This window comes from Anopheles marshallii, chromosome 3 (assembly GCF_943734725.1).
Source record: "Anopheles marshallii chromosome 3, idAnoMarsDA_429_01, whole genome shotgun sequence".
In the NCBI taxonomy this organism is placed as follows: domain Eukaryota; kingdom Metazoa; phylum Arthropoda; class Insecta; order Diptera; family Culicidae; genus Anopheles; species Anopheles marshallii.
The window spans coordinates 13,490,911-13,516,834 of NC_071327.1; the positions used below are offsets into that span (position 1 = coordinate 13,490,911).

The 25,924-nt window shown below is 44.7% G+C and overlaps 1 protein-coding gene across 1 annotated transcript in view; it reads left to right on the forward strand.

The window, feature by feature from the left end:
- LOC128710985 (CUGBP Elav-like family member 2) overlaps positions 1–21,647 on the forward strand; it is a 58,577-nt gene extending 36,930 nt beyond the window's left edge. Inside the window, exons 4-5 of the mRNA XM_053805851.1 lie at positions 15,323–15,371; positions 21,634–21,647. Coding sequence (XP_053661826.1) covers positions 15,323–15,371; positions 21,634–21,647 — 63 coding nt within the window. The remainder of the gene's footprint in view (positions 1–15,322; positions 15,372–21,633) is intronic.
- The last annotated feature ends 4,277 nt before the right edge of the window (positions 21,648–25,924 follow it).

The following is a 25,924-nucleotide window of genomic DNA, read 5'->3' on the forward strand; positions in this document are numbered from 1 at the left end:
TAAACCGCCTTAAAGTATGCAACGTGCAACACATGAATGTATTTTTAGGATATTCTGTTGCATGAAACAGTTTTTCATGCCTGGTATAAAAGTATTTAAAATAAGAAAAAAACGTTTCTAAAAATACAGAAAGTCATTCAGCTAAAGTTACTTCAAAGAATTTTTCACAAAAAAAAACAAGTTTGTGTGAATATTTTTATTTCAGCCAAATTTAGCATCATTTCAGCTTAAAACAAGCTTTCGTCAAGCGCAACAGTGACAGTGATGAACGATCGTTTGAGCTTCCTGCTTTGCACCAAAAGCCTGCAGCACACACATCAAAAGAATCCCACCGCACAATGTTTTCTTTTGACACGCGGAAAGTAATAGCTTGTCGTTTGAAGGTGTCCAAACATGAACACGATGAACCACAGTTTGTTTTTTTTTTCGTCGCTAAATGAAAAGCGCGAAACGCGAGTAAATCACTGCTAAATCCTTGTCACCTTCCGAACAGCAGGTTGGATCACTTGTCTAAAAATGGGGGCAAAGCAAAACCAAACGCTTCGCAACGACGCTGATGATGCTTTGAAAAGTGTGTGAGCGATGATGCTTTCAATAATTCATGATTATTGATTTTTCAGCTCACTACAGCAAATCCCACACACACACACCCAAGAACCATAGTTCGTTTGGGTCGTGTGGTTTACCTCGCGAAAGCGCGACCTGAAGCAGAAGGAAAGTTCAACCCCATTGCATCAGCACGGGGACGGCATGATGTGGCGACAGTTGTCCTGTCAACAAAAGCTGTGTCACCGATACGAGCTCCTCAACCTTGGATGGATGGAGCGCGAGGATAGTGTGTGGACGGTGTCATCAAATTGTTATGTTTTCTCAAATGAAAAACTTTTCCTATACCACCGCGACATATTGTGTTATTTTCCTGCACGTCCCGGTGGTTTGCTCCGTGTGGGCAAAACAGTTCGATTTAACAACTGTCCCGGTGTGCACGTAAAGCCTAGGCCCGTACGATGAGAAGCAAACACTATTCTACAGCGCATCTACATGTGGAAAAATTTGTGTCAGTGGAGGAAATGTACAAAAGGAAAATAATTCTAACAACGCCTTCCCGCTCACTGACAAAACCCATCATGCAAACAATCTCCGGCAGGAATAAATGTATCGAGCCGGAGAGAGAAACAGTGTGTGTGTGTGTGGAAAACACGGAATCCAGCAACGAACTTCATGTCATTATTAAACAGCAAATATTGAAAAGTTTGTCGATAGCGTGTTATACTTTCACAGTCTCAACCATCAACAACAAGCTTGTCCTTCGGGGGGATAGGAAAACAACACAGGAAAACGACGATTGTAGTGCTAAGGGTGGAAAAAGAACAGACCATTACCGCCGACACAAGTTCGCTTTTGCTGTGCTGAAATTATGAAGTACTTACCCGTACTTCCCCGGAAATCGGTCCATTCCGTAGGTTTGTGATAGTGTGTACAGACAAAATACTAGACGTTTGATGTAAAAAGGATCGGTAAACTCAATACTCATTTATTCTCCACTCTGGGGGGGAGGTGGTGCGAGAAAAGCTCTAACCGTATCTTGTTGACTTCCGATTTTAGGTTAGCGCTAAAAATCTTTCATCCGGCCAGCCAACCGTCGGATGATGATTTGATCCAGTGGCGAAGCATCATTTCGCACGCGCGCACAGCAATTTTGTCGTGGTACGAGTGCTTTCTGAATCTCAATAATCAAAGCACAACGATGACTGTGCTCAGCAGTGGATGAGGGCAGAAGCAAAAAAAAACATACACACACACACAACAACAACAGTCATTTGATAGCGGCACATGCATAAACGCGTGTAAGTACATCCGGAAACATGCTCCAACACCACAGGACGCCAACGAGGGCAGGGTTTGAAGGTTTTGATGAAAGCAAAATGGAAATCCTTGAAAATCATTTACCACACACACATACACACGGGGACAGGAGCCGGATGTCGGATGGTAGAGTGTTTGAATATGAGCATCATATTTCCTCCTGCAGCTGGTGTCCCATCTCTGCACACTAAGCAGGAGTTGATCGAAAAGCTTCTCAAAAAAAAAAAAAGAAACCAAAACGAGTTTTCCGTTTTCCTATCGATTCTCTTTGTTTGAGCTGCCCACATCGGTTTTCCTACGCGAACGACTTAGTTTACACTTCGAACGGATGGTGTGGTGTACTGGAAGCTTCACTGGGTTCTTCTTCAAATCATCGTAATTTTATATTAATACACCGAGTCTCATATTCACAACCGTGGCACCGAACGGCGCACGATGTTCGTTTAATCTACGAAAAAGCACTGATTTTCACTTCCTTTATCACCAGTCAGCAGATATATCGGCACGATGGTGCTGGATTCGAGCGCATCAGTTCGGTCTACATTTGGACTGCCGGCGTATCCGGGGTTGAAAGCATCGCCACAAACTCGAAATGGTGATTGAGATATACACAGCCGCACTGGTGCGACGCTACGCTGCTCCGGTGTGTGAGGGTATTAGCACCTTTAGCACCCGACACACCCTGCCTCGTCTGGATGGCAGAAGCAAATGGTTCATCAAAGACACATTCACAACCGGGCAGGATTGGAAAGGTGTAGCGATACTGCACCGAGCACCCGGAACACGACACGCTATCAAAGTTCGTTGTAAGGAAGGAAAATGATGCAAAAAGATGAACCAACTCCCGGGGCGTCGTTTTTGGAGCAAAGCTTTTCAACCGCCTCGAGAGAGGGAATCACCACAATAACCGGCTACCCTGAGGCTGCTGCGTACGTACATCGATGAGACGGGCAGGAGATATCCATTTTCCACCGATGTTGATTTGAGTTTTCCATTCAAAGTTTCGACACAGAGTTTCCATTGGAATGGAGTGTGGTTGAAACGCGATTGGAAACATTTCACTCATTGTCATCGAGGTGGAGTCAAAAGATCAAAAGTTAGCAGTGACAACAATTATCATATATATTAACGCATAAAACAAGATGCGGAAATATTGCAACAACCAACCTCAATGGGTTAAGCACATAATTTCTGACGGACGCGCCAACATGACTCCATCTCAATTTGGGACTACCACGCCTTGTGGATAACCTAAAAGGAATATACTGACTGGATCGTCCGGTGTCATTCTAACGACTTGACCAGCCCACCGAAGTCTGGGGAGTCTAATCCGCTGTACGACAGTAAGGAATAGCGGAACCTCCATTGTCCTTCCATACATACGAAAGTTAGCATACGAAAACAAGTGCAGCAAAATTTCGAAACATGGATTGAACTATTTTAAATGTTTTGTGTAGCGATTTGCATACCTTCAGGCGAATTTCATAAATCTTTACTTTTTGTATTGGCTATTTGGACATATGTGCCCCGTATAACTTGTACGATTTATATTTTATGGGAGGTTTGTTAAACACGGGGCCACTCCTAACATGCATTACAAATCTAAGTGAAAAAAAAAAAAACATTTAAACAACCGTGTACTAGCACTGTTTGCATGTGAGCGTATTAAAGCTTTACGGTTCATTTACAATTTTTCAAGCTACCCATTGGACCATACTGGTTGGCACATGGAGAGATCCCGGCATGGGACAGTACTATTCACAGCATCAAAGCACTTGTTAATGCTGTGTTCAATTGCTTGTAACGATCATAAATCTACCTTTAATTGTGTTCCAATAGCAAAAATTGACAAACAAAAACCCACAACACTCAGTCGCACGGACAAAAAACCACCGTGACCAGCAGCAGCATATTATAGCTAAAAACCTCTCCAGCGACACGGACAACGAATTAAGTAATTAGTAGTTCTGGGTCGGTACTACACACGGGCACATTGGTGATCCCGCGGTGACACCCTATCAACTGCCGCGACCATTTAGCTGTCGTCCCCTCCTGGCCAGTGTTCGCGGCCGGGCGTGCAACAAACTGTAAAATTCATCGAAGCTGTGGGAAATTAAACTTTAATCGATCTATTATTTTCAATTTACATAATCATAATCGTTTAAACTCATAATCAGTGCTATCACCGGTGCCAGCGTGTTGTGAGTGTGTGGCTCGTTCGTGCGTTACTGTAACGGGTTTGATGGGGACGTTTGCTAGAAAACATCCGCTGTTGTTTGACCGATCGCGTCCAGGACGTGTCAGGCTTGCAGCTGGGCGGCAACACCCGCACTGACCAGGAATGTGATAATCCACAACGAAGCTGCTACTGTAGCCAGCTGCTGATGGAAAGGACATTATGAGTGTGTGTTTCACAGCAAGCTGAGCGCAACGGAATGGCTTCTGGTGAAATATATGGTCCCGTCCGCTGATCGTTCCCGTCCAGAACAAACGAGGGTAATGTGTTTATGTGTCCGCCCCATGCCCGGACAAGAGATGGATGGCACGAGCTGCAAATTAATTGCTTTCTCCGAGGTTGTTGTTGTGTTGCAGCAGCTACGAGAACGCGCTAGTACGACCGTATGGTTAGAACACGCTGCAATATGTGTGGTATTATGAGTTCCAGTCACGTGGGTTTAATGAGGCGGAATAGTTTGCATACTGTGGTGATGAGCCCACACCACACTTGGTGGTGAAACATTAAAATGAGTTCTTAATTTTAGTGATAAATACAGCAGCATACCGGGAACTTCAACCCGGTATTCCAAATATTAAAAGTATAATCAAGCAATTCACTGCTTTAATTCAAATAAAGCAGAAACAATAAATCCTTTCTACCGCTCTTCCTCGAAACCAAGTAAAAAACAAACATTAGGAAAGCACCATGCATCAATATACCAAAATGTGCCAAAAACAAGTTCAATGCAGTTTTTTTCAATCTCAAGGGATTGCAATTTTTTTGTCTGCAACGAACTTTTTTGACTCCGAACGAAGCATTCTTCCAGGTTTGAGATGAAAAGAAAAATTCGCTGCTGACGTAGAAATTGTGCTGCATGAATAGACTGACGTCGGCATTCTTGGAGCAGAGCTCAAAAAAAAAAGCAACTCTATTGGTAAGCGGAACTGGATAAGATGAATGACACCTAAATGCATTTTCATTAACTCGCTCTCGGTTCTATGCAGTTTTTTTATTCTTTTCTTACAACCATGCCACCTTCGGTTCATCAATTGTTTGAATGGGCGGTCTGGCGAAGGATGTGTGAGCCTTTTTTCCCTCGTATCCTTCCCGTGCCGTCATACCTTTCTGTACGTGTACGGGGGCATTATTTCGGCACACCAGCCCGGATGTGAGGTTCAAAGATTCATTTGAATACCGACTTGCTAGAATGCGACAAATTTGCTATAGAAGGATAGTTTGCTGCAGCAGCATCAGTGTTGCAGTACGAGCTGCGCTTAAAAGTTACCGGTTTTTCGCTCTCGTCCACGGACTGACTTCAGTTTCTGGATGTGTAGGTTGATGCGAGGCAGAACTATAACACCGGGAAGGATAGTTGTCTCAAAAGAATTCAGAGAAACAGAAGATTTTAGGTGTATTAAGTTAATATAAATGAAATTATATTAAAATTAAACACATTTTTAACCTTATTTGAAGACTTAAACAACTTAAATGGACCAGTTGTTTCAAATATATCCACAATATGTTTGAAGATTACATTTGAAACCCCATTTACATTAAAATTAGTTATTAAATGTATTCATTTGTAACGTAAGTTAAACTTGAACAATTATATTTGAATTTTTCTGCAAAACTGGTTCGAAAAATGCAATCTGACCAGATGGATGGATGAATCGCACCAACAGTGCATCTTTCTTCACATGCTCACGCTATGCCGGTTGCATACACACAGGCGCACTTCCTTTTGCGCTCATCGCTGCATAACACCGGGCGCAGTGCAAAGATTGAAGAGTAATTTGCGATAAATTTAGCTGTTGAAAAACGATTATGTTCTAATTTTATCACCTACACCAGCGGCGGGTTTGCGACAGCCGCCGAACGGATGGTTCGTGCAGTGGCAGGACACATTTCTTCCGTGCGCTTCTCATGGAATCTGTTCGAGATAAACCATCATGTTTGAAGCTTCTAATGAAGGTACGGTGCAAATGGTGCCGTTTTGAATGTACAGACACACCACGCGTACCGATCTATTTTCCAGCAGTTAAGGCGGATGAAAAGGCAAAAAGAACGGCACTTCTACCATCGTTATGGTTTGATGATTTTGAAACGCTTTCACAAAATGGCTACACTTTCACAACTTTAATCAACCACGGTCGGGGATTCGGCATCATAAAATCGGTTGAAAGTTAGCACCGATACCGAGTTGGTAATTTGCTTAAAGGCTTCATCGATTTCAAGCTTTTTTTTTCTCGCCCTCTCTGCTCTCTTTCACACCCACATGCTCTAGCGCTTAACCGTTTCTTAAGGGCTGCTGCTCGCAAGCCTTCACATAATTTGCAGCATTTTGCCCATTTTTACGTCTCTTATCTACCACCGGCCAGTCGTTGGTGTGCTGGTGGACCAACCAGGCCAAGAAACCAGACACCATGACCGGCGGTGTGCGACGAGTAGATTGTGCACATGTGGAATTTATTTAAACTTCTCAAAGCCCCGTTTCTGCAACGCGCCCGTAATAGCATGCGCCTCCTCCTACGGGTGTTTGGCCATGTCGAACTGGAACGGATACCGGCCCCGGTACGTTGATAAAGGCAAGCCTGGAAGGGTTCAAATCGTACAACAACACAACAAACAGTGATGATTTTGACGCCTCCCCTTTTCTTGTGGCCCCCTTTTGTGGGGGACACACGGTGAAAGGAGCACGAACCAAGGACACCCCCCGAAGAGTATCCCAAATGAAGCCATTACGGTTTAGAGTGGCAGCAAGACGATACGAAAGTAGAAATTACTGCTTCAAATCAGCCCCCGGGCCACATTCTAGCGCTGCTGGACCCGAACCCGGTTGTATGCGGACGATAATGCTGAAGGAAATGAGCACAACTTAGAAACTCACCTCTGGCACGCTGTTTTTCGCTTCCCGGGCTTGGCCTGGCGGTACAGCGTGTGGTGGCAGAAAACGATCCTTCTCACTTGGTGTCATAATCGTGCAATTATTTCCTTCTTCACGAGCGCCGAGCGAATTTAGTCTGGAAGGAATAGAAGAAGGAGTCATAACAGTGGTTTTTTTTTTTCTTGCTCCACCTCTTCTAGAACGCTATACTCTTAAGGCTCTTCAGGGCCTTCCACAGTGCTCACTGTGCCAATATTTGCAAGTGTACCCTCGACGACGATTTTCACAACACGAGGTGATAATTCTTACAGGAAGTTTTAAGACCAACGAACGAAAAGCGGATCGAACGCGAATCCTGTGCGCATATTAGGAAAAATTTACCATCCAACCACTCGAACCGGATGGTGGAGGGGGTACCATTTCACTCAGAGTGCACTCAGTGCGAACCTGTTTCCCCCGTACATGCCCGTTGCAATTTTGACATTAAAATTCATTTTTATATCTCCCAGGTGAGGGAATTAACGGCAATAACACTTCAACCCGGATGCGGTATCCGGCGGCTGTGTTGCCACGAGTGTAGCCGGGAATGTGATCGCCTGCCGTACCGATTCCTACCGGGAAAACTCCAGTCTAGACGGCAGACGACCACTGATGAACGACCAAACGATGATTGTTTGAAGGAAGGGAACGAGAAATACACAAAAAAAAATTGGGAAACCAAATAGAACGATATCCGCTGTGTGTCCCTGTGCACACACACACGGAGGAAGGAGTAAAAATTGCTGCTGAATACATAGAACACTTATTTTCTAGTTGCTTCTTTTTTTTTTGCTATTTTGCTTTAAGTGAGTGAGAACGTTTTTTTGCTGCCTTCCCATTTCACATTCGACACGTGCACGCGCGGCTCCGAGCGCAATCATCAACTCGGAAGTCTTTTATGCATATGTGAAGAGCGCATTACGTCGAATTTAAAACGTCCCCCCTGGCGGACACGGACACCCCGCCCGTGGACCGTCCAGTGTGAAAAGGATAAACCCTTGTGGTGGTAGAAATCCTGTTAATCCTTTGCGGGATTTTGGTCCACGGAAGCATCCGACACATCTTTCTACCGACCGACCTTTTTTCTGGGGCGCGGGATGGCGGGATTTCTGTGAGGCTAGTTGTCAAGGGTGAGTTAGATAGCATTGAGTACAAGTACCGATTGTGAACGAGTGTTTCCCGCATTTGTCGATGGGATTGCTGGTGCTGTTCGTGGACGGGCACGACGATCCGACACAAACCACTTAGAAACGTCCGCTAGCACTCCGGCACCCAGGAGACTCCTGGGAGGGAGTTTCATCTCGATGCAGAAGACACACGGCTGGACAGTAAACGTGACGATACTAGCACGCTTCACCAGGGCTAGTTGTCCAAGACACACGGGGACAGAAGACCGCTCACTACTCGAGTGATTCCTCGACCGGGCCTTCATGTGTGCCAACGATTTCGATGCGAAAGCTCTAATTGAATTTAATCTGTCTCGTATTTATATTTGGATTCGGTTTCCCATGCACACCGTTCGGACACCCGGGCAGACAATGGTTCTCGTGCTAGATATTGGCAGAGTGGAGGAATCTCCCGTAGGATTTCGGGCAGCTCTGATGAAGAACCGATTATTATGCTACAAAATCGTCGTACGCTTTTCTCTCGCAATTCGTAGACACATTCAGGTCCGAGTGTCAGGCCCTGGGTGCCGCTGGTGCTGAGCAGAACATATAGCTACGGGTATGTATAATGTGTCTCCAGCTGCACCAGTGACCACATTTGCTTGAACCGTGGACGAGGTGACTTGTGACACTGCTATGTGCTTAAGGATATTCTACAGGCGAACGAGAACGACCTGTTGCTGTGCTACACACACACATACACATGCACATAGTACAGCACACGCCTTGTGGAACCATATGCAGAACCGTACAACGTCGAAGACTTCCTGTGCCTCCTTCGCCCGGGATGGGACGAAGACTTGCCACTCATCTGCAATGTGAACAAATACACCTTTTTCCCAGTGTGTGTTGTGACCCCGTAATTGGCTTCTAAGCCGATGGGTATTTTCCATTTTAATCCCTTCATAAGCTTGTTTTCTGTGCAATTGTTGCTTTGCCAAAAGCAAATGAGTGTGTTCGATGCCGAGTTCCGTACGAAGGACTTCCGTGCCAGGGCCTTCCGACACAATGCGAGAGTATTTTCCCGTCCGATCGATGGTCTTGCCCCGAGTTGTAGCCCTTCAGATGAAGGCTGGGCTTAAATTGGAGCTTTAATAAATTAAAATGACACATGTGAAGAAATTTATACCTACCCCAGCCAGGGTGCCTACCCCAGGTAATGGGAATGCTCTTTCAAAAATCCTTCGACTCGGAAGACAAGCTTAGGGTTACTCATTTATTTATGGTAAGGTTTTTGCTTCGCAGCATTCGTTCAAATTTAGTCGAGTGAATGCAATAACGATACTTTCGTCGATTGTCATGATGCGTGTGCATTTTAACGAGCATCAGTGCTGTACCTCAACTTCTTGTACTATGTTAATCCTGCTTATAGGTTGTAACGAAGTGTTTATGAAAAGAAAAAAAAATACTTGTAAAGAATATGTAATTACGATTTTAAACATTTGCTCTACAGTCGGCAACGAGCAGGGAAAATAGATTCAAAAGTGTGGAAAACGCTCAAGGACTTAGAACTACCAGCTTTCAATTCCACCATGTGGCATGATGTAATGAGGTACTTAATGTTGGAGAAAGTACAAAGTAGGGTCTTAGGTACTTAAAACTGTACGGTTCGATCAGTTCTTTTTAGTGAACGAACGACCCTCGTTCGTCAAATTATGTTATCTGATTATGCTGTAGCTCGCGAATAAGTACCCAGGTGGAAAGCAATGTTAAAGTAATTAAACGTGCTTTAAAAAGGTTGAATGACGCACGTTGAACGGCTGTAACGCAGATTGAACTGCCCGTAACGCAGGTTGAATGGAAAGTAACGCAGGTGAAACGTTCTGGAACGGCAGCTTGAACGAACTGTCCGTCGAATGTAGGAAGTGGTGAGTGGCCTAGAAGGCCAGGTTCGTTCTGGCGTTTCTGTAGAGCGTTCTGGAACGGCAGGTTGAGCAAACTACCCGTAGAATGTAGGAACTTTTGGCGAGCGACCTGGAACGGCAGCTTGAACGAACTGCCTATTGAGTGTAGGAACTTTTGGTGAGCGACCTGCAATGACAGGTTTACCGGATTCCTTATTGAGTGTAGGAACTTTTGCAGAGCGACTTGGAACGGCAGGCTGAGCGAACTGTCTATTGAGTGTAGGAACTTTTGAAGAGCGACCTAGAACGGCAAGTTGAGCGAACTACTCCATCGAATGTTGGAATTTTTGGCGAGCGACCTTGAACGGCAGTTTTACCGAATTGTCTATTGAGTATAGGAACTTTTGGTGAGCGAACTATATGAACGAGATGAAGTATGTGACATAATTTATTATACGATATAAAATAACGTAAGGTCTGTACCGTTCGGTCAGTAGTTCACGAAGAACGAACCAGTTCGCTTAATTTCATACAAAACTAATGATTAACCCAACCCTAGTAAAGCACCGATGCTTCTTACCGACGTACTCACTAGCTCCCAAAAAAACACGTAATCGTTAGGCAAACTGGAGTGAAAAGTTAGCTGTAGTACGTAAAGCTGTTGTCCCCGTTGCAAAGTTGGTCCTTGATTAGCCTTTTAAAGAAGGCTTAGAGTGGAAACAGAACGTTCGGGCATAGACTTCATGGAAAACCCGTTTCATCCCCTTCAGCCTTTCGTATGATAGACAGCTGCTTAAAGTTAGAGCAATATAAAACTGCAACAAACAAACCCCTTCAATGTAATGATCTTGTCCAGAAGTTGTACCATCACCACTACTTGCTACATGCTGCATGTACAGAAAACAGATTGGTAACATATCGGCAGGATGTGCCTGATAGCGTTCCGGTTCGATAGTTGCCGAATAAGTTTAAGCCTGTCCCCGGTAATGGGTGAGTAAAATGTGAGTGAGTGTGTTTGTTCATGCTCCCCTTTACCACGGTGTGGTAAGAACCAGGGCCGTACCACCAGGGCAACAACACCCACGAGTAGGAGTGCATTTCAGCGCTCATTAATGGGCGCTACCTCACCTGTGGCTTGCCGCGTTAGTTTCGGGGTAGTAATAAATTTACCCCCGAGCGGTTTGGTTGGTTGGTAAAAGTTCTGGTTCTGCCAGTAAACAGCTTGCTTTACGACCTACCACAAGCCAAAAGGAGGGAGGGTGGCACATATATGGAAAGCCTTTTTAGTGAACACAACGTTTCCACACCAGGTGGTTTGCTTAGCATATTTTGTAATTGATTTAAAATTATGTCTTAACACTTGTGAGGAATTCCTCTGTTCTTTTTTGTTTATGCAGTTTTAAGTATCTTTTGTTAAACGTATCAGTGGTGAGTGTATACTTTATATTCAATTATTGTTTGCACATCAAAACACAGTAAAATGGTTGCACATTTTCCCATTGAATAACTCCAACCGTATGATGGCTTATGGAAAGTTTTCCACATGACGTTACCTTACAACCGATCGTTTACGTTTCGATGGACTTTTCCAGGATGCACATGGGGACCACCTTATCTACGGTACCCGCGTTCCACCTGTGTAATGAAGTGCCGGCGTACACCTAGCGAAAGGCATTTTAACGATACCGCCGATACGAACGAGCACGATTAACGACCGGCAATGATCCACGCTACCAACCAGCCGGTGGTGACGCCGGCGATGATGATGATGATGATGGTGCAGTTTAGCGTCGATAAAGACGTTGACTGACCGGAAATGGGTGGTTTAGAGGTGCAGAGTGGTACCGGGAAGGAATATACATATATCGTCACGCGAACCGCGATAGCTTACGCCACCGCGTCCGAACTCAATTAGAGGCGCATCTGTGTGTTTGCGTATTGCTGTGGCCCTAAAAGCATACGGCGCACATCCCCAATACGGTACCTAATTGCGGAGCATAAAACCAGCTTGGAACAGTTGATCCGGAGAACCTCCGTGCCGAAAAAAGGACATCCCGGCTGATCGGTTCGCGGTTAAATCATGGCACGCCATCACCGAAATGAACGTAGTTTAAGCGTGTGTGCTATCGAGGGCTTATATGGGGCCATATAGCTATGCTCCCGGTGTCCGATGTCCGCCTGATGGTGCTGAAATTTGGTGTCGTTTTAGAATACGCAAGAAAAAACAAAACAACAACACACTCACCTGGTCCTGCGAATCCGACACACGGCTGATTCTAGGCGACCGTTCGTTACCGCTATCGAAACCCTCTAATTGAATCATTGCAGAATGCATCTCTTCCACAGTGTTTGCTTCTAACGACCTACTACTGCCACAACAGCTACTTTCACCCGTCCTCAGGATTGGGGATGCAGTGCACGTTCCTCGTTCCGGGGGATTTTTATTTTTTGTTGAGAAGTGTGTATGTATTTTGTGGGATTTTAGTGTGTTCGTGACGGAAAGGAGCGAAATGAATTTACCCAATCGATCGTGGTTCCAATCGAAAATACTGCTCCACAAAACGACGGGCGATATAGCGTGCTAGAAGAAAAAAAAAACACCTTTAACCACGGGTCACGGAATGTCCTGCGACTGGGTGCCAATAAAAGAAATGTAAACCTCGTTAAGCGATCAGTTTAAACGATAGCGTTCCTGCAAACCCATTCTGATGGTGTCTCAATTCCATCAAATTTATCGCAAAAGCGATGTGTCGGTAGCGACATGAAAGAAATGGAAACTAATCTAGATGGAACGTGCTCGTGCATGGTGGAATGCGTTATTGAATGAAAACGGTTCTTTTTTCGGTTTTTTTTCTTTACCATTTGACCCATAACCTAATACTTTCATTAATTATAATGGTCTTATGGACGCTTGATTGGGCTATTTCTCGTGCACAAAGCATACAACAATTGCATTAACTGCTTAGAGCAACACACACACCATTGCTAAAAGACCATTTGCGCTTTACTATCATTTAACTATCCCAATGATACGATGCTTCTGTCTGTTAAGGTTCTACATTCGCCTTTGCTAACCGGTACACCAAAGACGGACCTATACGTCCGTCTTACGGCAAAGCACAATTATTGAATAATAATGTGTTTACGGTGCATTATTAACGTACACGTATGGTTGGTCTCGTTATGGCTACTCCCTGTGCTTGCCTACCGGTCAACTGCCACGTGCAGGCGGACGAAACAACTTATTGGACGATCTTTAGCAGACCGTTCGTAAGAGCAAGAGGACACGCTTGCCGTCTCGGTAAGATGCACTAAATAATGAACGTCACAGCACCACATAGAATAACCGACCCTGAACACCGGGATGCTTTATGCGAGTCGAAAATAGTACCATGCGTGTTTCGAGGACACTGTCGAGTGTATGGCCTTAATCATCCCAAATGCATTATTATTCCAATTGCCTCAGAAACTGGCTTGCTCCATTACGTGTGTATCTGAAAATTGAAAGACGAGCTTAAACTTTAATGTCACGTTGAAAGAGCTTTGACAACTTTTTTCCCGAAATGTAATGTAAGTTGATCAACAGTGTTTACTGATAAATCCGCCTTAAGATATGCAATTCATCAAACCGAAAGCCTGAAGTTATGCAAATTGTATAACAATCTTATCTTATTAATCATGTTTGTCACCTGGATGCAAACAACTTAATATGTAAATCCATTTCTATTCTTAAACCCATCCTAATAGTTTGAAACATTTAATTTTACATGATAATGTTTAGAAACGACGACAGACGAACTAGCAGTATCGGTACAAATTTACATTGCGAATTACTTCGACGCCCGGTTAGCATAACTGCTTAAAAACCTACCAAAACCATCCGTGTTCTAGGCCGCACTGTAAATGCTTTCGCCCTTGGTGGAAGTGCTTAAATGCTAAAGTCAAATAACCACCGTTGCCTGCTGACTACTTCACAAACAATGCGCCACTCACCCCGAAGACAAAATTATATTTCCCTGGTACACAAACACACCTTCTTTCTGCCTTTGGCGAAAGTGAGACAGGGCGTGAGAGCAATAGCGAACCCCCACGGTACAGGACTATTTTCTTAAGATGTCTTCCCAAATCGTCCTCTCTACTGTTCGCATTATACAACGTGGATCTACACGAGCAAAGCACTTACCAATAGTCACCAACAGTTCTTTAGCCCGCCGTGCGAGGGCATCGAGGGAGAACCAACGGGTTGGAGTTAGAAATAATGGACCTCAAAGATCTCAAGGAGCTGTGAAGACAACAATAGTTGTGCGCTGTAGTGACTTATTGTTGTGTTTTGCAGTGTTCTACGCGTGATTCTCGGGTGTCGGGGAAGGAGAGGTTTGGGTTCTTTGGAAGTTTTGGGTTTCCCACTCAAGAATAACTACATCTACACACTCCCCCATCTTAAATACACCCCTCCAAACGCCACACTTCCGACGGTGGGTGGGGTTTTTGGGGAGAGAAAGTTTTAATTAAGGAAATATTTGCTCTACCGCTTTCACTCGATGATGGAGCACCTTTGCAATCTTCCTGTTTATACTACCAGATCCTGCTGCAAGGATAAGCTTTAGTACATGCACAAACTTATGCGCCCACACCCACACACACACACATAGCAAAAGTCCCAGTATGTTGTGTTTAATTTGAGCCTTTAGCAAGTCGATGGCGTGTGTAAAAGATAGCTTGATCTTGCTAACTTTAGTCTGAATTCTACCCCTAAACGATGTTGCTCCATCTGTGCGCCCGGGTGCTAATAGTTGTATGATGATGATTTCATCATCTCGCACCGCTCATCAAACCGTCAATACACGGCGAAAGGCTTTGCTCTCTAATCATTTCCTAATTATGTGCATCGTATACAGGCACACAAACACACACCGGGACAATCGTGGTGATGCGTAATCTGATTCACCATTTATATGTTTGCAAACGCGCGCCTTGTTCACTCCATAAATTGTCCATTACGCTAATTATGCGGCCCGGTGGTGGGCGGGAAACGCCCGGCTGTTGGGAGAATGAAGACATAAATGGATCCATTTTGTAGTGGCGGTGGTGTGTTTCGGGACTAATTTCATCGCTGTCCGATCCGAATCGAATTAATGCTGCTCAGGGTATTTAGTAAGCTTGGCCTCCGTTATGCTGCACAATGCTGCTGACTAGTGCGTGTCTATCCCACACCCGGTTGGCCCCCTTTTCCCCAGTCACCATTCAACCTTGCCCAGTAATTGACTAACTCTTTTTTTTTTCTCGGGTTTTTTTTTCTTCACAGATGCACCATCCGATCCAGATGAAACCGGCTGACAGCGAGAATCGAAATGGTAAGTGGAAAAGCGAATCGCTTTGACAGGCCGAACTGTGTCTGCTAATGCCCTGTACTGCGAGCGTACTGAAATTGGAAGCCGTACCACTTCCGTAACGTATCCAACGGTTTGGCAAAGAAACTTTTCCTCGAGAAGAATATATCGTACTGTATCGTATTTTAATTAAATTCAATTGACCCCAAAAAAGGCGAACGTTGATTTGAGAAAAGCCCCAAACCGGTTGGGGTCTGTGCTGGGGGATGGTGTAAAACAGTGAGATGGGATGAAAAGTTCTCTTACACTAAACTGAGTTTTGCATTCGTCCGTCCCACGGCACACAAAGCAAATACGCTCGCTTAACACCTACAACCAATCCGGGATGTTAAGTGGCATTAGACAAGTTGCCGCACACCGGTGGTTTCTGTCCCGTTTAAATGAATGTCATTTTCAATTCTTCCGCTATGCCTCATCGGCAGTGAAGCTGTTACCCGTTGTTCTCTACTCCCAATTAGGGAGGAGCACATGGAAGCGCACTCGAGCCTTAAATTAAATGTGAATCCTTTGAAATATCTGTCGGAACAGAGGGGATTGTGTGCGGTAGAAGATATTCTCCAGTAATCCACTAGCACCCGAATCAGACGTCAGAGGCTTAAGAGTTTTGATACAACGAAACCGGATCAATTTAAGTACCCATGTTGTACAAATCCGTAAGAAACAGAATATGCAACTAAAGATTAACAGTGTCCTGGACATGCTGAATTAACATGACACCGTACTGATTCCTTACAACGTGGTTTTTGATGCGGAAAGTAATAGCTACCATAGCAAGGCATAATTTTTTTATTAATTGTACAAATCCGAAAGATCAGGGACATAATAATCCTGCCTTCGTACGTAAAGGATTGCGCGGGGTATTGAGGGTATTATATGCATCTTTGTTTTCCAATTGCATCGCAGGTGTAAAAATAGGCAAAATACCACAACAGCACTTGTCCACAAACCTCCCAAAGCATGGCCGCTAGGCAATCTATTGTCGGTTCAACAAATAACAACAACTTTCTCAATTAAACTTTTTCGTTTCCCGCTGCCAAATTCGGTAAAGTCACGCCAACACCGATCGGTTACGGTCGCCTGTGTCCCACGCGGAGCCGGGCGGCCTGATAAATGATCCTGCGACACGACATTCGTTCACCTCCGTAGCCGGAAAGGACGTCCTGGTGCTTGCAGCAGTCGTTTGGTTGAGGCTTTAAACAGAATCAACTACATTTTGCGGTGATATGTTTAACTTACCTGGGCAGAACTTGTGTTCAACTAGCACTGCACAAAGAGCAGATACGGAGCACTTTGCTGTGCTGTCCTTTGGGCGGTTCGATCGACGAACTGCAATCTACTTATTGCCCCCATGTTTATCGCTTTCCGAGTTTTTTTTTATTCTTCCCATGGTCGACACCATTCGCCCCGTGGAAGATAGCTGTTTTGTGCCCCTTGGTGCAGAAGAAAGGGAACTCAAGAACTTGCTAACGATGGATGACTGACAGACGACAAAGAAATAGACGAGCGTATAAAAAAACTGATAGCAAGGAATGAACAATATCTAGAATGGTTCAGTGTTCAAGAAGAAAACAACCTGATCTTATTTATGAAACGCCTTCTCTTCATGCTCTATACCTTACCACCCGTGAAAGAGAGAGAGAAAGGGTGTGAAAGAAGTTTGGGAAATTGAAGCGCGTCGGTCCGGAAATTTGAAGAATTCAATTATCAGTGCCACTTTTCTTGCATTAATACTGTATCATGGCGAACATGGCGGAGTACCGCACAAGAAAAACCCACAATGGTCCATTCTTAGGGCAGCAGCAAGATTGATGAGAGTACACCGTGGCCACAATATCCTGCCACAACTGCCAGCGGATATGAAGTAACCGATAGCAACGCATCGGTGCGGTTTCCTCCATCATCATCATTATATTGGATACTGCGAGGTTCGTTCGAAACTGGACGTGCCTTATCGAACTAAAATGGTCCACTATGACCCTGAGCAGTCAGGAGAAGATCAATTAATTTAATGTCTATTCCCGGGGATTGCTTACCCCAACATGCCCGAAGAGAGATTAAGAAATACACTAGATCCAACAAAGGATGGCCCTTTTATTCGGCATCTTTACAATGTCTCAAGCCTTTTTGTTTGGGGTTTAGTTTTTTTTTTACTTAAGATTCGTGAAAAAAGCACATTTCTGCTTGCATTTGTTTCAATTCTCGACCAACCTTATGCGCTGGATGGTTATTGTTTTTTCTTTGCATTTCAAACCTATCCACCGCTCAATGAATGGGAGACTGGAAACGAAATATTCAAATAGAAATGATTCCTTTCATTAAATTTAATTTTAATAATTAAGGGCTGATGATGCTGACCCGAAACCAACAGCGAACTCCGCGAGGGGCCTCTCTCAGACACGGCGAGTCAACAGCGGGGGGCTTTGGTAAAACGGTTTTCCACAAACCAGGCGCCCGGCATCCGTAGCATTCTGTAGATTGGTTTTTGAATGTTGCATTTATTCAGTGGAATCCTTTTTTCGGTTTTCCGTTTTTCACTTCACAAAACCCGTCCCAAAGAACCCAGAGGGTGGGACGAAAAAAAACACGGGGCGCTTCCTTTTCGGTACGACCGCAACAATTTGCACAGGACGCTGGAAGACACGGGTGAAAGGAAAAAAGAAACTGTGGAGCATTTCGTAACAGAAACGGTTTTCCATTTTGCTTACTGGTTGGATTTTGGCAGCAGCGAGGATTGCTTGTTCAGACGCTGGAAAAGGGAAAATAAAGAACACATGTTTATTAGTGAAAATTGGTCGTATTGTGCAGTGGCTTCTTCACGATTGGCATTTCGCTAATTTCACTTAACCCGGGATAATTTAATAACCCTCCTTGCAACTGGGGCAATAGCCGTCCGGAATACTTACCAGTTTCTTCTTTGTTGCAATGTTTGTAACTACATTAACCTTCGAAAAGACGATAGTTCGTAAAAGGGATATTGCTTAAGTTGATAACAATCCAGCAAGCAACTTCCATTTTGCTCCACAGTGGGCGAATAAACTGCACCGAAATACCAAAAAATAATCGTTCAGCAAAATAAAATTCACACACACTCCCAAACAACAGTAGAGTCGTTGAGTGAGTATGCGTAAGCGCCGTGTATTCAACACATGGTTTTGCTCAAAACAGCGCTCAACGAGTTTGACAGTCATTTCGTCAACTTTCAACTAAAATACACAACGCAATTTTGGGGTACTAGTGTTTGCATAAAATTATCACCATCCGTAATTATGCACGTTTTTCAAACCGTAAATAGTACTTTAGTGTATCGATATCGGTACTGTCCGGATTGTGCTGAAGAGGCCGTCGCTTCGTATGCTGTACAGGCCACAGGATATTCGTACTTAATTTCCAAGATGTGTAGAAGGTGCCTTTGGTTCGGTGATCGGGTTCAGTGCATCGGTGCAGAAACAGGTTTCCACCCTTACACGCTTGCCGTCTTTAATCGATGGAATATTATAACAAGTTGTTGTGCTTCTGGTTTATTTTTAGGTAAGTGAGACACATATGATGAACATCCGGCTTAAATTCTGATGCGGTGCGATGTAGGTGCGATCGTAAGTAAACAAACCAGTAGATGGCGTAAGTTGAATCTCTTGTTTGGTATGTTTTAGGGCATGGAAATTGATAATTCCGGAAAATAATTGCAACAATCTACATATCAAGACTATGCTCAGTTTGTATCTCTGAAGATTGCTCTCACTCTTCGCGTCAAACCACACAATTAAGCTAATTCTTAGCATGCGAGGACGGCCGAAACATCCACGGTGGCAGTCGTCCATCCACGGTTCAATTCAATCTATGACCAGTTTTGTTCGACTTGATCTTATTGCGTTATTTGCATTGTGCCTTTGTGATGTGGAGACTATCTTGCACATCACCAAATTCCCACTTAACTGAAATACTTAAAACTTTTGTGCATCGGTTGGTAAGGTTCCCAAAAGTTCTGGGCGTAATTCAACAACCATAGCACCCATTTAACCTTCATAATCTTATGCGCCGGGGAGGCCTCAGTGTTTCGGGGTGTCAAGCAGGACAACTACTTCAAACGGAAACACTTGTTTTTCGCGTGCCGTCAACTCGATCGTACGTAGCGTTTCACTGCGCAGTACTAGCTAACATATATTTATAAAAACGAGCATTTTTTTGTGTGTGCAATCCTGCTGCAGTGAACAGGATACGCCATGAAACACACAGCGAGTGGATGACAGCGAACATTGTGCAGCCTTTTTTATGTTCTGCTGCTGTTGCTGTTCGAGGAATTGTTTTAGATTTTTCCTCGACCGTCCTGACGCCATCCCGTCGTTATATCTAAAACAGTTTCTTTCGATTTTTGCCCGTGTGTCCAGTCCGGTCCGAACTGCTGCCCGTGCCGGGAAAATGGACAACGCTGAACCAATTTTATGAACGTGTAGCGCATATAAACAATTTTTCATATATCCTTAAACCGGGAACTGGTCATACGCTTACAGGAGAGGGTACCGGTACCATGTTTTAGTGCTCGGATACGGTGTATAAAGCCGGACAAAAACGGCCCTCGATTATTTTCCTGACGTTGACTGCAGGTCGCGAATGAAGCCCATAAGCTTAGCGCAAAAGCAATGTTGTAACATACGATGAACGGGTACATAAAGCATAACAGCAACACACACATTTCGATTGCCGTTGCTCCAAGCAGACAGGGTGACCAATACCGGGTGTGATGCTTGTTTTTTTTTTTTTTAGCAACTGCAAACTATAAACTACAAAGCCCACCGGGGCGATATTCCTGTAGTTGGAGGTGCAATTTCTTGTGCCTTTTCGATATTTCAATGTTTAGTGCTTCGTTTATCGCGCAGCGTTTAGTTTATGTGTACCAGCGCGTTGTACACTATGTTTGTCGCAGTCAGTAGCTAGATTTCGGTTGTTTTATAACCCGCTGCTCCAGGATGATTTGCCAGATTTCGTGTCAATTGACTGGTCATTCGGGAGCGGCACTTTATGACGCCTTAAGTGGGACGTCCCTTTGTGGATGGGGTCTGAATTGCTTTTGATGTCGTACTCAAATATGTTTGCATGCAATTATAATATTTTACACTGCAGCTATAATATTCGGAAACAGTATGAAGTTGTCGGTGACTCATCATCCCTCCGAAGCTGATAAGTTCCAACAATTTGAAGAGATTTAGTTCCTGGAGTATGAGGCAACCACTGTAAGCGAAGTGTCTTAACCAATAAAGGGATAAAACTAATTTTCGTTGGAATTTTCACCAACTGTTTGTCAGGGGGTTTGACTAAAAGGAGGTTATTCGAATGCCACCGAGGTTTTCCGCACTGTAAATCGAATGTCGCACACCTTCGCTGCAACCTCAATTCAAACCACTTAGCAGAACCGGGTTCGGTTGATCCTTAACTAATTAAACCGAAACTTTACCGTACAGCGAATAGGAAATCGGGCATCGATAGAATATTGGGAAAACGTAAATGTCAAACCGGTCGACAACGGTTTGGCGCAGTTGCGGTAGCGGTGCCTTTAATTGAAACCAACGATCTCGAACCGACGACACCGGCCTGATGTCCTGTTACCGATGGATACCGGTATACGAAGGGTCTTGTGTCTCTGTTTGAAGCGTTTGGTGAGCGGTGGAAAATCGAATCTTCTTAAACGATCTCAAACGGGTAAAACGGTGGTAAAATACACACGCGCAGCGTGACGAGCAGCAATGCGAGATTTATTGGGTGTAAAATTGTCATTTGCATCTGATGCCACTCGGTTCGCGCAGGGTTGGGTGCACTTGTGTGAAGGAACGGGATCACACCACAGAATGCAATACCCAATTGTGTTCGTTGGCGGTCCGCATCTCTCGCATCGGATCCGCGGATATGCGAATGCACGTGTGTGTCAGATTCGGGTGAAAGAAAACATTTCCATTCGGTTTCGGGTTTTAAAATAGAACTAACGCGACTGTGGGAGAAATGGCGGGTCATTTTCCTTTCTTTTTGTCTTGTGCCAAGTGTTGGCTACCAAAAACTCCGAGACGCTTCAACATTCTTGTTGGTGGGTTTATCGAAGGGCATTGACATATAAATTGTGCAGACAGTGTGGGAAATTCGGAATCGAATGCGGTTGCAACGGAAAGTTTCAGGGGACTGAATTTGCGAACGAAGCTGCTACTATCATTTAATTCTTGTTATGTTCTTTTCGTTTTAGAGCAGCATTCTTGAACGTCCAGAAGCAAACAAAGTGCTTAATAGTATGTAGTATTAAGCCCATATCTTAGTACTCTCAATTCAACATGTTTATGGATGGGTGGAAAGTCGTTTGCGGTTTGTTTCTAACCCATGGAAGGCTACAGCTTCTCGCCACTAAACATAACCCCACTCTTCGAACACGATATGGGAGTGTAGAACGCGCAGGAACGTCTGAATGTTCTCTCAATGGTAGTATCGATGCGTCTGTTCGATGTCGTTTCCGGCACGCGTGTCGTGAAGTACCGATAGTCGTTGCTTTCGCCTTCTTTGGAACCATTTATCCACCATTCTTTTACGGGATTTTTAATCCCCTTGCTCAGTACACTCCAGCCCGATCTAGCGGTTATACACAGAGACGACATAAGCACATGGTTCCGTTGTTAGTCGGAGGTTTATGTTTTATACTTTTTCGTGGTCACTCTCCACACACACACACAACATATGGCGGATGTGGACAGGCGGATATTACCTCCCATCATGCTCGGTCCCGTGGCTGCGCATCGAGCCCCAGGGCAAGTTGTCGGTTTTTATCGTGTTTCGTTCATTGGTGCCCGGTGATGATCGGCGAGAACCATGTTTTGCGGTTGACCTGTTAATTTATGCTGAATGCGTTTGCCGACCCCAAAAACCAACCCCAAGCCAGTTGGCGCGCGCGTGTGCTGCTGGTTGTGTCAGTGGGTTCGGGGCCCGGTGTGCGATTATGGATGTTGTCACCAATTTTTAATGACCGATTTTTTTTATATCTTCCCCCCTCTGCTTGGGTTTGCGTCTCCGGTTCGAATATCACCTGCGTTCTTTCCCGGATCGTTCTTTTGCTTTCTCTGTCGCTTGCACTACTAACCATTCAATGCCATGCTCCGGTCGCTGGTCAACGGCTATTAATCAGTGTGTGCGCGCGAACTAGCAATAATTTTACTGCGGAAACTTTACTCCACACACCTTATGAATTGGACCGTCGCGCAAAGGGTATGCTGCCACTGAAGAGTCACGCTCGTTTGTGACCCGATCGCAAACAGTCATATGAAACCGGCAAGCAGTGTAGGTGGAAAGCGACTAGCATTTCTCCATCTTGAATGTTCATCCCACCAGTAACGCAAGCGCCCAGATTACGGCGATGATCGCCGTCGGCAACTGTTGCGATTTTAAACAGCTGTGTCCCTGTTTGGCGACCACTTAATTATCGTTCTAGCTGCCAGCAGTCTCTCGGTGAACAATGTTTCTAAATCTTTCCGTGCGTACGAGCAAAGAACGCTAAGCGAACGTGAGAAAGTGGAACGCGAATACATCGAACTAAGACTGTTCCATTGGAATTCGATTCGTACGGGGTATGTTAGATGTAGGATGAAATATAAAAATGTTTCAAGAAAATATTTTCGTTTTAGATACATGTGCCATCTGCGAAGCAAAGATTATGAACACACATTACAAACGCATGGAAGTAGCTGTCTCGCATCCGTACAGTGGACATTACTGTACAATGTTAATTAGAAACTGAAAGTGAAATTTAATCATCTTCCCACGTCCGTCCATCTGCCAGCGCTTAGTCCGTCCACTTAAGCGTGAAAACGGACGAGACATTGCCGTGAGCCGCAACGAGAAGACCCGCCGCATCAAGCCGGCACCGTAGCGCGAAGCAATGCCCATTCCCTTCGGGTCACTTCAGTGTCCATGGCTGTCGGCACCATGCAGTCGAAATGAAGTGGTATGACACGGGGAGACAGACTTAACTGTCGCTGTCTTGACGGTGCTTCTGCTACAGTTGCTTTTCCCATAGACGATTGTTACAGATTTTGCCTCCAAGCGGCAGCACGAGGCGTGTACGGTTCCGGTTTCCTTCTGCCCCCGTGGTATCACATTGCCGGGAGCGTATAGTTTTTCATGATATTCATGGTGTTTTTTTTTTTTTACTCCTCACCTTGTCAGCTCCCGGCGAACTGCACTTTTGTGGCGGTGCATACGCTCCGGCAAGTGTGCTTCTTCAGCACAGTGTGTATGTGTGGCAGTTGGTAATAGTTGTTGCACTAGCGTTCACTCATTAATTATGGTTTCTTTTTGCTACGGTCAGCAGATCGAGGTATGCCTTGTTGCGGCACGGTATAGCGAAGCGACCGGCTGGAAGATGGCCCATGGCTGACATTTGACCAGCGATGGTGTTCAGCAAGTGGTCAAGTTGGTACTTCCGGCTTAAAGCGGCACCGTGCGACGTTGAAGCTGATGTGGGTACGATAGAGCGTGCAACCGAGAGATGTATGTCGCTTGACGACGGGAGAGGAAATTTAATCAACGAAACACACAACAGGGTTTCTTCCATTCATCCCGTTGTCCCGGAATGTTCGGTGTGTGGGCGAGGATCGCGAAAAACGGCACAGGAGACTTTAGAAACGTCTGGCTTTTCATTATGAATGTTGTGGCCTTTTGTTGCTTGGTGGAGAGATTTCGAAATGCATTGCCATCAGAGCCAGGAGGGTATGGGTAGCGCTTATTAAATGAGCTATCAACATCAGGTCGAGATTTTGATGTCATCATCTAAAGAATAGGTACGAGATAGATCAAAGCGTTTGGTTATAAGCAAAACACATGCACCATACACAGGCATCCTTGAGGAATTGGTAGAATATTTTAATCTTTCCGAGGTATAAGTTTAATGTGTTGAATCGACGGGGAAGAACTTTTGGTACAATCGAATGTCTGTTTGGGAGGAATGGGTTTAAAGACATCGTTAACACCTGCTCGTGCTAGCATCTGTTAGTCTGCCCTTTAGCGTGTAAGTGAAAGCTAAATTGAGTATTGTATTCAACATCATGCACGTGTACAACTCAAAGTGCATAAAATTGTAGTTAAGGTTGTCACAATACAGGCGTTTCCTCTCCTTACATTGCCTTCTATTTGGACCATAAATACACACCTCAAATCCGGTCAATTGAGTTTTGCTGTACAGTCCTGTCTTGGTACGATTTGTCATCGTCCTGTTACCAATTTTGGGGAAACATTGCAACATTTCCATCCTGCTTTCGGTACCGTACGGAACAAAATTGCATGCTTGACAGTTATAAGAAGCTCACAGGGCAGTAAGGTGTACCGCTGTCTGTTCACTGTAGCCGACGTAAAATTGGACGTGATATCGCATTGCCTTCAGTGAGCAGCGAGCTTTGAGATGTGCAGCCGTGTACAGTTTGGAAATATTACTGTTTTGAAGTTAGCATGCGTGCAAAAGACGTACCAGTAACAAACCGGGATAATACAGTACCTCCTGCTGGGTCGCATTTCTACACAACGCAAATCATACGAGCTTTATGAACAATCAGATGAACCGGAGGACTGTTCGGGGATGGCATACAGGAAGCGTAGCATATGCCGTACGTTCGGAAGTGGTAAAAATCCTTGTCCGGGAGTTGGATAACTTCCTGGGTGCGGGGTCAGAAAAAGTGGCCTGTGGATGCCTGTAGGTGCCTTTGAATGTGCCTGAATGTGAAGCACATTGATCGGATGCGGACGGGGAGGGATGTTCGCTAGGTGTAGTACCGTCTATAAAGAGATGCCTTTATTTCGGGTAGCGCAATATGGACCGGCATTGATTTGCGGAAATGAAAAAGCAAAACGAGAAGTACCGAAGGATTTGCGGAGGCGGTGGCGCGGTACACATTTCGGTAGCAGGTTCCTTATTCATGCCCGTGTGTGTGGCAGAAGGATGATTTTGAATTGCAGCCTTTTGAAGTTTATGTGTATGGCTGAAAATAGAAACTGTTGCCAACCGATCTCCCCCATCCCCATTCGATGGGTGCAAAAGATGTGAAGCGTTCTGTCAATTTCCTTTCATCTTCCAGCTCCAAAGCCTAGACTTCTGGTTTGTTTCGTTTCAGATGTTGATCTGTAAAAAAAAGAGATGGGAGAGGGTTTGGGATGAGTTTTTAATCATCACGGCCATCATATATGAAGGGAAAACTTCCCCAAAAAGCATGGGGATTATAATTTGCTTGTTCAGCTGTTGGGAGCTTTTTCCGGCCAAGTTTGATAGATTACCAGGCTGGAAACGGTTGGAAATTTCCCGGCTGATAGTTTCGTCTTGCACTCAATGGTTGTGTGCAGAGCAGAATAAGAATCCGTAAACGGTCCTCAAAATGAATACGGATACATTCAGCGGCAGCATTTCCAACTATCTCCAACATCACTTCCTGTCGTACGACGGAACCGGCTCGTCTTAAGCGACCCCATAATATAATCGTCGAATAAACATCACCGTACAAGCGCCA